A 14192-nucleotide genomic window follows, 5' to 3' on the forward strand; every position below is an offset into this window, starting at 1 on the left:
CATCATGAAAAATCATTTGAGATAACATGACAATTATGAAATTAAACTAGGTGTGAACTGTATACCCTAGATAAAAATGATATAATGTACAGAATAGTAGAATCCATCATCCACAGTTGCATAAAACAGTACAAACTACAAAGGATTCTATCAGGAATACTCCCACAGTTTCTGCACATTAGACAACATTCTAATGCAACTTTAGACAACATTCTTACCTCACTAATTTTTGTACTATTCTTTGATTGCTTTACTTTATTTAACCTAACTTCAATGTTCTGCTTTATAATTCTAGCTGTTGCTTATTTAAAACACTTATTTTAGATTTGTTGGCTGATTTCTTTAATTCATTTCTCTCTGGGAACAAGTAATTGTATAATATAACATTAATAAATTAGTTCATATAGATGTATGTTAACTGCAAACAAATTAGCAACAATGAAGGCCTGATTCAAAGCTTGTTGAAGTCAATGAGATTCTTTCTAGTGCAAGGGAGAACAGAGGCACAGGTATGATACAGTAGTGTAATCGCAGATTGCCCCATTATAGAAGTTTGCAAAATGCAATGAGCCTCAACCCCAGGATAAGTTCAAGAGGTTTCAAAGTCCGCTATGAACCTTTTGCACAGCTATAATCACTCTTCCCTCACGCACATACTCACTCTGACTGAAAATACCATTTACAGTGACAATACATTTTCCAGGTAAAAATAATGGTTTCCAGGATTCTGTAGAAAAGCATCTTTTTTGGAAAAAATATAGTTATTTGCCATTACTTCTGAGTGGGAAATCTTGATCTTCCACCAGTGGAGAATTTCTAAAATGCCATCAGGGCAGCTTTCCTTGCCTTTGCCTGGATTACACCAGGGGACTTAATTTAAATAGTCCATACTAAAATGTAGAGCTTTCATTTGAAATCAATTGACAAAAAAGGCCCCAGGTTTCTTCTGAGGCCATTCACATGTTTTTGTTCTCCAGCACAAGGGATGTCAGTTCTTCTGGTGAGAGTATTTCAAAGATATTCCCACAGTGAAGCAGAGGCAACGTACTGCAGTCACATTTCTTTGTGAAAATGTGACTGCAGAGAAATTTGGTCTTATACTGGAAGAAAATGTGAAAATCATAAACATGACTCGAGTTGTCAGCCACTTAATAAAATGTTCAAATTCTTGCTTTCATTCACATACAAGAAACAAAGGAATAACACTGAAATAGCATGATGTTATTCATTTATACAACAGCACAATTGTTGAGGTAAAAAATATTGCATTCACTATGTTTACTTCTTTTAGTCACTATTAATTTTAGGAAGTTATAGGTAAAACTGCTTTTTATTATCTCAGAGTAGCTCTATTGTTTGCTTTGCATTTAAAGACAATAAATGGGACTGTTCTATCTGTTACCACTTGAAGTATGGGTTTATATATAGTTTGGTCCTTTACAGATCCTTACCCACATCATCCAGATAGCTTGAGATCATATTCCTGCTAATAGATCCATGATTTCAACTCTGCAGGGCAGGTGAAAGGGCATTACCAGTGAAGATGCCTTTCCTCTGGAGTGTATTATCCTGTTAGTTTAACAGAGCTGGAATCTGTTGATCTTGATGCCAAGCACATTTATTTTTTCCAGGGTTTTACCTGTGTGTGAGAACTGTGTGGAGGACCATTCTTTATTTTTGGTCAATCTGTTCTCCGGAACTGATTATTGCTCTATGTGCATTGCATGTAGACAGAGGTAACGAGACAGGCACCTCACTGTACATAAAGAAGAGCCAAATGCTCCCCTCTCTGAAAAGTACATGGGAGGGCAAAAACAATAGGGGAAAAACCGTTTACTAGGTTTATCTTGATGCCACAGGCTCATTTCAAAAAGGAGCAGACTGTGGTCTATGGGAGGGAGAAAGGTCACAGTTTCTAGATCCTGTGTATCCAAAGCATAAGCCTATGGAGCCTGAGCCAACCATGGCAACAGACTTTCTCTCTGAACCATTCTCTGCAGGGTCTAGAAGCCTCCTCTATGTTGCCATTAGCTCTTTCCTCCTGTGCCTGGGCACTATATCCTGTGAGGGAGCAGAAGCCACAGAGAAGAATGAATGCTGCTTGGACCTCATGCCCCACTACTGTGTAACACCACTCTCTGATCTCAGAGATTTCTCCAGGAGGGGTTTCTTCTGCTCTCAGGAAGGTGGTGCATGACACTGAGACAAGTTGTCTCCTTTCTTCATGTTTTCCATCCCTTCCACACTGGTTTGTTCCCATTCCCTCTGAGAAAGGGAAGAGAAATATCTAGCCCTAAATAAAGTACTATGAATTAATTATAAACTAAATTAATAAAATAAATTAGCTAACAAAAAGTGGGAATGTATAAACTAATTGGCAGTGAGGAAAAACTTATTTGTATATTGTGCAAATTTGATCTAGAACTAAATTAAAATTACAAACTAAACAAAAAACATAGTTCCCTCTTACCTTAAGGATCTTATCACCAGGCTGGAGCAGGCTGGATGCTGGTCCATCAGGCTGAACCCTAGTAACAAAGATACCCTATAAGTCAGAAGTAACAGAGGTTAGGATTCTATTACCAAGCACTAGCTAAAGGTTCTTTTGATATTTTGTATTAAAAATGGAGAAACTTCAGCAATGACCCCATTTCTATGTAGCTCAGTTTCTAAAAGGTCCCATTCACTGAGATTTAAAAAGACCTGATATTGTGCAACAATAGAAAAACTTTTGCCAGTCACCATGCAATAATAATTTAGAAATATACATACATGAACCAGTTACTAAGAGTGATTTGTCCAGCTCCAGAAGCATGGTGTTGAACTATATATGCACCATAGGACATTTTTATTTTAAATCATTTGGAATCCTTCCAGTACTCAGCTTTTCTGAATATACCCTGTAGATTTGACCCCAATTATCACATGCACCTTTCAAAGATGTGTTAGAACTGTTTCTCTCATTGATAATTTTACCTATTACAAGTTTAAAAGCTTTATACAGATTTGTATGAACAGAAGTAGACCAGTAATTATAGACTTTTACTTCAGTGAAATACTGTTTTATCAAGCAAGTACCTGGCTACATACATTACAGAAGCTTTCATAAAGAACTTTAAAGGATTGATGCTTACTAAAAATCCTGTAAGAGACCAATATAATCATTTCCTGAAATCTGTCCAACTGCCTGTTTGCTGATCTGAAGGCTTTAAATAATCCTGTTAATGCTTTAAAGCTAAAACTTTATAAGTAGCTAAGCAGCAGTCCCAAGTTACAGCACTTCTGTATTGTGCTCTCGTGGTGTTTCTCTGCTGATATCAATTTAATTAGTTAGGGCAGGGATTGGCAACCTTTGGCATGCAGCCCATGTGGGAAAGCCACTGGCAGGCTTTTGTTTGTTTACCTGCAGTGTCTGCAGGTTCAGCCAGCACATCCCTCGGCCCACACCGCTTCCCACAGCCCCCATTGGCTTGACACATGGACACAGAGGCAAAATGAGGACGTACATACATGGAATTAAGCAGCAGGCCTAAACTTTTATTAAACTTTAACAAGAGAAGGGGCACTATCCACCCATTACTTCTGACTTATAGGGTAACTCCTATATCAGGCATTTAATTGGTTCAAGTGTGGGGGTTACAGGGTCTCTTTACCATATAATATGGGGTAGGACTCAGCTCTCTCTGAGTCAGAGCACCCTCACCCTATGATGGGGCAGAGGGTGAGCCACAATCCGAGGGACACAATGTCTGACCTCAGCCCGTGAAAGCCACAAGGTCTGACCCTATCACATGAGCCCAAGGCCCATCATCAAAATCCCAGATCTTTTACTTCTGGGAACCATTCATTTTATTCACTTAATCACACTGGAAACCGGCTGCAAGTTGTGACAAATAAACAACTCCATCCCAGTACCACAGTTAGTTACTTAACCCACTGTGGTTTTAAGGTGCTGTGAGAAAGGCAAAAACCTCTCCAGATCTCTGCCAATTGGCGCATGGGAGAAAGAATTCCTGACCTCCTAAACAGATGATTGACTAGACCAGCAGCATCTGTCAGGCCAGGTTCCCATTCCTAGTTCAGGTGGGTAGGGTGGGATATTGGACTGGAGCTGAAAGAGACTACCCACGCCTCATGCGATGGGTTAAATTCTGGGAACTGGGTATGCTGGCCATTCAGCACCCCTTGCCTCCAGCTGATCAATGGGTGCCAGAGACTCCTGGAAGAGGAGCTACCTATTGTCCCTTCGTGAGTGTCCCTTCCTTACTGCTGAGCCTGTCCCGCTTTCACAACTGGACATCAAGTTCTCCCATATGTTAATGTGAGTGGATTATGTTCTCAGTTACTTCTCTGTTCCTTTGGCTCCCCCTTTGAATAATTTCGTTTGCACTCCTTTATCTGTCACACCATTTCTCTGCTCTTACCTAAATCTTTTTACTATGTTTAACTGGCACCTTTGGTTCTTCTCTCTGTTATATAGGTCATGCTTGGAAATAAGGATTGGTTAAATAAACTTCCTCTTGATTTAGTTTGGAATCTGACCTTTGATTAACACACAGGAGGGGGAGGGCAAGGAGGCCAGACCATTTCAAAAACACTGTCCAGAAGATACTGCACATAGGAAAAGGGTTGAGGACTCCATCAAAATAACTGCAAGGTGATTAGGAAACTGAGACAAGGAGAGGTCACTCAGAGTTGCTGTTGGCTAAGGTTATTATGGACTGAGCAGGCAAGATGATCTAGGCAATTCTGAGACACTTTTACTCCATCAGCACATCTTATTTTAACTATTATTATGAGGATGAATATTCTTTAGCATGGTGTACTATAAGTTTGCTGATTTGACGTGGTATACAGTAAAATACTGTACATGAAGTATTTATATCTAAATTATTGGAATTGTACGATGAGAGAGAAGTTGAGCCCCACTATAACCTTTAAATTATTATAAATAAGCAAATAATGATTGAAGCATTAAAAACACTTAGAAGATCTCAAGTAAAAACATGTAAGGATTTAAGAGCAATGATTTGAAATAACCTGAAATAATTAATTCCTTTGATAAAAAGAAATAACAATGTAGAAATGCAACCCCAGACAGTCTAACTCACTTTCTCTCAAAAGACAATTCTCTGGTCCAATTTAAACTTTTCTTGATCAATTGTTAATCATATTAAAAATATGGTTATAATTTTGCTATATACAGTTGTTACAGAATCAGATTTATTACTTATGTAGATACATTCATGAGGGAACATGGTTCCTTTTTTAAAAGAAAAGTGTGAAGAATTTCAATTGTCAAAACAACTGATACAGAATTTAATTATAATATCATAAGCCAAATTAGGAACCATGACATGAAGTCACATTTACATTTGTTATAAAGCACATTGGAAAGACCATATTAAGCAGCATTTCAACCAATACCAATACAGTTTTAAGTACTACAGGTTCAAATGTCTATTGGTTATACAGAATAAAATGATCTACTCCCTGTAGACCAAATTCACTAACTGACAACATAAAAAATCGTTAGAACCTGTCCATATTACATGGGTACCTTCAAAGGCATTTGACATTTTCTGTAAATATTAATTTTCCTTTCAATTTTAATCGATGCTGATGGGAAATTTTAAAAAAAATGGGGTCTAAGGCTACATATGAGGATTTGTTTAAAAAAATACACCAATCTTATGATTTGATGATCATTCTCAGCTCACACTGAAATTAGTGGGCATAGACGGGTGCAGAGATGAGGTGCTGGCCACCCAGTAGGATTGGGTCTAATCTTAACACAGATAACACCATGTTTAAAATATACAAACCTACAGTCCTTTATATGTAACAAGCTCCACTTAGTTTTAGTACACATCACAGATTAATTCAGAGGCCTCAGAGTCCACTTTCTAATCTCTAGACCATTTGAATTTGATAACCCTTGATTGTCACATTTTTATTTGTCCCCATTTTGCTGACTAAAGAAATACATCATTCTCCTAGGCTATTTAGTGTAAACATGCAATGGATCCAGATGTTTATTACCAAAAACTTCACAATCCTGATTACTAAAAGGCATGCTCATTTATAGGGAAGTTTGTGCAGAGTCTTCTATAGACCTTTCCACCACTATTAATCTGCAGAGTACAGATAGAATCTGTTGTGTTTGGCAGAGTAGGCAAAAGTCTAGGCAATTGAAGCTAGTTTATGATACTACTACTGTTTAAAATACCAGTGAATTTATCCTCCTAATTAGCGGACCAATCCAACTCCCACTGAAATCAACAGGAATCTTTTCAACTACTTCAGAAGGAGTTGGATCAGGTCCTAGGTTTGTTCTGGAAAAAATATACCCTTACAACTAGGGTGACCAGGTGTTGCTGTTGCCCAGCCCTCTTCTCCTCCAGAAAGAGTTGGAGGTATGTGTGTCCCCATCTCTGAGTGCTGGGAATGTGGCTACACCCCCACCCCCCTCACTGCATCCCTCTCCGTCCCACCCCCCTCCCACACTCCAATGCCCCTGTCATTGCATCCCTCCCCTCCCTGTCAGACCCCCCATCCCCCATCCCCCTCACTGCATCCCTCCCCGTCCCATCCTGCCCCCCACACCATCCATCCCAGCCCTGTATCCTCTACAGTGCTCTCCTACCCATCTTCTCCACCTCCCAGACCACCACCCCCATGTCCCTCACCCCCTCACACCCTTGCATCCCATTCACCTCCATACACTGCTGCACTCCCATTATGTCACTATACACCCTGTGCTCCCTACACCCCCTGTAGCCTTCTGCCTCCCCCTGCATCCCCATTGGCCCCCACAGACCCCCGACCCCCCCATTCTCCTTCTCACCTCCACGCTGCTCTCGTCCTTGGCCTCTTTCCCTCTCCATCCCCTCTCCTTCTCCCCCACCTTCATCTTTTCCCCTCCAGGCAGCACCCAGAAAAGTGTATGAAAAAGTGTCTCTGTGTCGGCAAGTGTGTGCATGCATGCATTGTATGTGTGTAAGAGACTGTGTGTCTTTGTGTAGGGAAGTGTGTGTATTGCCGCATGTGTGTATACCTGTGTGAATAAAATTTGCAGCCTAACTCTCTGACTTTGATTCCTTTTTCTGGCTTGTGCACAAAAAATTGATGACATAAAATATGTCTGTGTATTCATTTCATAACAAGTGTTTAAAACAGAAGGGAACTCTAAAAGAAATGTATTATTTCTTAAAAAGTGAATGTTGTTGACTAGTAATTGCAGAAGAGCCAATGTATCATACATTTGTCCCCACCTTTGTCTAACTACATTATAAACTCTTTGTTGCAGACTCTCTCTTTTTATGTGTATGTCCAGCACCTACCAATGTGGAGTCCTGATCTTAGTTGGGGTCTCTAGGCACTAAACAACAATTGTAATAATAAATAATGTAGAAGTATATGTGTTAGTGCATGCTAGATGTGTACACATGAATACATGTGTGTATCTGCATGTAGGTGTGGGAGTCAGTTTCTACATATTTATTTATAGAGGTATCTGGACAGGTGTGCATTTCTGTGGTTGTGCTCTATGGATTTGTATTTGGGCTTCAGGACTGGGCCTTTAATGGACCCATTGCAGCTTTGATAATGTGTGGTCCTAATTCCACAAATAAATTTACAATAACTTTAGTGAACAAAAAACTGGAGCTGGTTATGAAAAATGGGAAGAGGGAAAGGAAAGAATCATGAAAACCTTTGTGAAATTTCATTTTTTAAAAAATTACCCTTTTTGACTATTTTGCTGCCAGCTCTAGCATCCTGTAACAAATAAAACCTGAACTTAGCATAATACATCTGTCAAAACAATAAATATGCCTGTTTGGGCCTTGCAGTGAAAATGAGTACATGACCAAGGGTGGGAAGAGCAAGCGATGAAGGGAGGGGGGATGGAGGGAACAGGGGCCGGGCCTTGGGCAGGGGCGGGGCCTCAGGGAAGGGGCATGGCAGTGGCAGGGCAGCAGGTGGGGCAAGGGTGTTCAGTTTACTGGCATTAGGAAATTGGCAACCCTACTTACAACAAGTCAAGAAAGTTGGTACTTGGGAAAAGGCAAACCGCATGAAAAGATTAACTAGTGCAATACAGGGAATAGCCTGTTTTGATTAAACCTTTATTTATCAACCAGAAGGAAAATACCCATTTTTGTTTAAAAAAGTCACATCCTGGACCAATTTCTGTATGTTCACAACTTCTATTGAATTTCACATGCTTGTATCTGAGGACATTGTTTGGCTCTCTGTAATAAAGACCATTAGTAAGAAATTCACATCTTACCTTATCAGAAGGTTTGAATGGATTTCCTTGTCCACTTATTCCACCACTGATACTAAATCCAAGTCCAGGATTCTTTTCTATTCTCACACAAAACTATGTTAAAAAGATATGGAAAGATAATCGAAGCTAATCTTTAAAGCTAATCTTCTAAACAATTGTGTCTCTGCCTGACACATTTTGGTTTATGGTTAACTATTGGAGTTGACCATTCTGAATTATATTGTACAGAGTATTAAAAAACATTAATAATGTTGTTTTGAAGTACACAAATGTGATATTTCATCATTTTTAATATGCCCTCACACTTCTGAGGATCATGCAAACAATAACTGTGCCTGACAGGTACTGTTTCTTCTTTATTCGTCTGACTGAAGAACACCTTACAAAGTAACTGTTAATCTAACTAACTCAAAAGAAAATAGCCACAAAGGGCAAAATTAAAAGAAACTAATGAGGAAAGTTATTACACACAGTGTCCTCATTTCAGATCACTGCACTTTTGGTGGTTTAAAAGAATCTGAAGGCTAGCTAAGGCCTCTCCCCATTTTATATCCTCAGAATCCTCTATGAGGGAGGGATTAGGTGAGTGATGTCCACAGACACTGTTCACTAGAAAAATTCCGCAAATCAATGCCAGAGGCACCAGATACCACCAGTGGTAATATGCAGAAGCCACTTGAAAAACTGTGGTTTCTCATTTCTCTGAGTATTACTCCTTAAAAGCTCTTTTTCTTCAATGTTTTGTTTATTTAATGTTCAGACATCTAAAATACACACTCTTCCTCATACCTAAGAGCCTATACACTGTTCAATAAAACACATCTAAATGCACATGAATCCTCCTTTCTTCAGTGGTAGAAAATAGGATCATCCTCCACAACCAATCAATTCCCCCATCATCCCTTGGTACTCTGCCTCTCAAATCAATGCCAGAAAGAAGAGATTGGCTGCACTGTGTCCTTAAGGCCAAAAAACTCTGGATCAGTTGGACCATCTCAGAAAGTGTCAATTCTTAGATTAACAATGATACTATTAAAATAACTGCAATAATAGGCCTGTTATAGCTCCCATTAAAGCAGCTGGAAAAATATCAATATGAATTTGCATTGTGTCGGACTTTAGGTTTTCAGTTAATGTTAAGTAAAAACATCACATTTAAATTTAAGCAGTACTTTCAGGAATAAAACTTTAAAAACACATTTATGTATAAATCTGTCAGCTGTCCACAACATGGGTACATTTATGACATACTTGTTACTGAAGCACCCATTTTAATTAGTGAATCAGGGGAAAATGTCAGTAACCTTCCTGATAAAAAGTGGATCATATTTGTCATTAAATGCATCACTTATTTGTTTGTAAGTAGGCTTTTTAGGTTTCCAAATATTATAAGTATTCAAGTACCCAGTTAGAAAGTGGACAGGAATGGGAGTGGGTATACATTTTCCAAGTGAAACAAATTGCTACAGGCACAAATAAAAAGACTGGAGCTGATTAAGGCCCCTGAGACATTTCAATGAATGCTTTTAGAGAAATGGCATGATCAATAGTACAATTTATGTCCATTCAATTTGCTAGTACTGTGTTAAGTGCAACCGCAGTGGAATAATGCAACCATAAAACAAAACCAAAATGCTTTGAAAAAAATCATGATTCTGTTGCAGACAGAAAGTTATCTTTAAAATCTATCCACAGGAACTCAACTATAAGTAGGCTCAAAGTTCTGCTCCTTCCGTAAAATATCAGACTAATCACTCACATTGCTCAATGTTGTGTATATGGTAATTGCCATTCATAATCAACAAGCCTAAGCATGTACATACAATCATAAAACACGAATCAAAATCCTTGCAAGTTGATAATCCTTACATAGACCAAGAATCACAACTTCCTGTTAATGTAGCCCCTCACTTTCCTAACAATTTAGCTGCTACCTGACAGGAACCCCCCTGCCCAATGTTGCTTCATCAGCATGTTATTTATATACACATTTTCTCACCTGCTCTTGATAACCATCCATACTCCTCTGCCCTTTGGTTTGAATTAAGCACCTCCCGGCCTGAGGTGCCCGAGAGCTCTGCGAAGAAGGGATCTGAATTGGCAGTGGTGATTGAAACTGCTGAATGGTAACTTTATTCATGTTTCCTTCATATTGCTGCTCTCGACTCCGATGTTGTAGGCTTTGAGATCCCATCAAAGTCTGGATATGGCTACCTGCCTGTGGGTAACGTAACCCGTTAGGCCAGAAATTCAGGAAGCTGAAAAGAAGCAATTATTACAACTTACACAGTCAAGTAAAAGCAAACCTCTTAAATAAATATCAGAGGTTTGCCTTTTGACCACAGTTGGAAACAACCGTGATTAAAACCAGCAAGGATTTATCCATTGCATTTAGTGAATCTAGGAGCCATAACTGAGATCAAATGTACAGAGTCTGATACATAAAAGGAAAATATTTTATGCCTTATTTCATGTTATATGTTTCTGGTCCGAAAATCTCATGAAATGAAAATATATAATGATGAAATAAATAAGATGATTTTGCAGCACATTCTAAAAAATGTTAAATATTGGGTAGCATTGAATTTGAGGATAGTTTGGAATAGAGCTTATTCTCTATTTATCACAAATATTGGCCTAAATTGTACACTGTTTCAGGATTATCTATTAAAAATCACATTTTATAATATAGTTTAAATTCAGTGCTTGTTTATAATCATGTCACAGGCTAGCAGAAGCCAAGTGGATACTATTCAGTGTCAATGCATTGTCCCAATAAAGAATGTGTTTTTTACATGACCTTATGTTTACCAATGTCACTAATCGGATTATCAACTTTTTGAAAAGAGCTAGTAGTTAGTAATTTGAAAAGATTCATACTTTTCAAAATTATGGAAAATATTGAACTTGTGTTATTTTGTTCACTGTCTTTTGATATTTATCAGAGAAAGGCCACTGATAATAGTCTTCAATCCCTGCTTATCTGTCACATTTTCAATTTTATTGCTCTAACATGTGGGGTTTGGTTTGTATGTTACTCTATTCTTGACATGGTAAAGTTGCACACTTGCTTACTTTTCAACATACAGTCTGTTTATACACATACATTACATACACATTTGAGTCAAATAATTTAAAAATAAATTAATTGAAAACAATTTATACTGTTTATGATGACAGGATTGAACTGTTGATGCTTATTAATAATTGGCATGCAACTTAGCCATAAAGGAATGAGTAAAATGAATGCTCCAAGGAATGCTCATATCTTACTACCTCCATGAAACGTCACAATCCTATGTTACTGGCCATCTTTAGAGTATGTAAACTCAGCAATTTATGACAGGCATGTTAGAGACCCTGAGAGAACTTCAGTGCCTTGCCCAAGATCACAGAGGCAGAACATGGCCAGAAGGAGAAATCTGATATAGTGACTCAAAACAATATGCCTTAATGATAACTGGCCAGATCCTTAGCTGTTTAATGAAGCTATGCCAATTTATACAAGCTGAGGATCTGGCCAGAATATATCCGTAGTTTCACATTGACTCTGTACTTGGATTTTCATAGAATCATAGAATATCAGGGTTGGAAGGGACCTCAGGAGGTCATCTAGTCTAACCCCCTGCTCAAAGCAGGACCAATCCACAAGTAAATCATCCCAGCCAAGGCTTTGTCAAGCCTGACCTTAAAAACCTCTAAGGAAGGAGATTCTACCACCTCCCTAGGTAACGCATTCCAGTGTTTCACCACCCTCAAGGTGAAAATTTTTTTCCTAATATCCAGCCTAAACCTTCCCAACTGCAACTTGAGACCATTACTCCTTGTTCTGTCATCAGCTACCACTGAGAACAGTCTAGAGCCATCCTCTTTGGAACCCCCTTTCAGGTAGTTGAAAGCAGCTATCAAATCCCCCCTCATTCTTCTCTTCCGCAGACTAAACAATCCCAGTTCCCTCAGCCTCTCCTCATAAGTCATGTGTTCCAGCCCCCTAACCATTTTTGTTGCCCTCCGCTGGACTCTTTCCAATTTTTCCACATCCTTCTTGTAGTGTGGGGCCCAAAACTGGACACAGTACTCCAGATGAGGCCTCACCAATGTTGAATAGAGGGGAACGATCACGTCTCTCAATCTGCTGGCAATGCCCCTATGTATACATCCCAAAATGCCATTGGCCTTCTTGGCAACAAGGGCACACTGTTGACTCATATCCAGCTTCTCGTCCACTGTAACCCCTAAGTCCTTTTCTGCTGAACTGCTGCCGAGCCATTCGGTCCCTAGTCTGTAGCAGTGCATGGGATTCTTCCGTCCTAAGTGCAGGACTCGGCACTTGTCCTTGTTGAACCTCATCAGATTTCTTTTGGCCCAATCCTCTAATTTGTCTAGGTCCCTCTGTATCGTCTCCCTACCCTCCAGCGTATCTACCTCTCCTCCCAGTTTAGTGTAATCTGCAAACTTGCTGAGGGTGCTATCCACACCATCCTCCAGATCATTTATGAAGATATTGAACAAAACCAGCCCGAGGACCGACCCTTGGGGCACTCCACTTGATACCAGCTGCCAACTAGACATGGAGCCATTGATCACTACCCGTTGAGCCCGACTATTTTCACCAGATAGTCATCATGGGATGCTTGAAAATGAGTAGCATCTCATCAGCTTCAAGTCACGGCACAAATGTAACCTGAAGATGTCCTTCACAGAAGTCCACAGCAGGTGCACTGTCTTCCTCAGAGGAAGAAATCTGCTTAAAGGTCTTGCATACAGAAATTGTGGCCCAACACCAAAAAAATCTTCATATCTATTTTGTTGGCTTGGATCACCTCAGGGCTGAGTGACAGATGCACATAATGAAAACAAAACAGAGCACCAGCTCCTCAGCTATGGGCAAGGCATGCACTCAACTCAGAAGAGGAGGGCAACAGCAGTTTTAATCACTTTTGCATATTCTAATTCTAGGCCAGCAGTCCATTGGTCATGTGTACTAGCATAGACCACTAACTTGTACCAAATTCACCACAGACCAAATGAATCTCAAGGGGCTCATACAGCAGCCAAGGTGCAGAAATGCCCTGGCCCACACACCTTTTCCCTAGCCATGTTCCCTATATCAGCTGCAAGGAGGGGAGTGGGTGATGTTGGTGCTTGTATTCTGGCTCCATGCCACTGGGGTGATCCTCTTGTGGCAGATACACCAGGTTTATGTCTGACTATCTTTCTTCTATTTCCCCTCCTTCATTCAACCTCATTCATCTGCCCCTTGAGCAATCCCCAGCTTCATTTTCAGTGATCTTATCTCCTAACAGTGAATCCCTTTCTTTCTCATAATGAGCAGTTAACTCATAGATAAATATGTAGATGACTTTGTCAACTAGTTTCTCGTAGGCACCACAGAAAAAGTGCATCTCCAGCAGTATTAAAATGAGGAGAGGATTGTTTTTCAGCAAATGAATAGATTTACAGAGTGGCATTCTAAATCAAAGGGCAAAAATACCAAACTACTTTTTAATGGAAATATTCTAATGATTGCCTGCAGATTACTGTGTAATTGATCACCTTGGAGCTAGAAGTAACCAGCATTTAATCTACACGCTGCATAGTTAAGAGGAGAGAAATAACCATGAATTACTATGTAATTGTATAGTTAATAGTTGCACGGTAATTACCATGGTTGTATGGTACAATACATACATACTGCAGTTACATGGTGATAACCCACTGCCTCGTAGTTACCATGTAACTAATCAACACTGGTCCTACAGGTATGGATCATTTACATGATATATATTCTGTCATTTAAACTGAAGAAATTAGATTTATTATGGATAGGTTACACACAGGGGGCTCTGTACCAGATTCTGCTCTCATTTGCATTGACACAAACCCATTAAAGCTAGTG

General features: G+C 39.4%; 1 protein-coding gene across 1 annotated transcript in view; it reads right to left on the reverse strand.

Annotated features, from left to right (window-relative positions):
* Positions 1 to 14192, reverse strand: part of LRRC7 (leucine rich repeat containing 7) — a 379972-nt gene that overhangs the window by 17568 nt on the left and 348212 nt on the right. Inside the window, exons 23-25 of the mRNA XM_084637479.1 lie at positions 10293 to 10511; positions 8294 to 8386; positions 2471 to 2545 (exon numbers count right to left, since the gene is read on the reverse strand). Of these exons, the coding sequence (XP_084493605.1) occupies positions 2471 to 2545; positions 8294 to 8386; positions 10293 to 10511 (387 nt within the window). The remainder of the gene's footprint in view (positions 1 to 2470; positions 2546 to 8293; positions 8387 to 10292; positions 10512 to 14192) is intronic.

This window comes from Lepidochelys olivacea (genome assembly GCF_965140295.1).
Source record: "Lepidochelys olivacea isolate rLepOli2 genome assembly, chromosome: 8".
NCBI lineage: Eukaryota > Metazoa > Chordata > Testudines > Cheloniidae > Lepidochelys > Lepidochelys olivacea.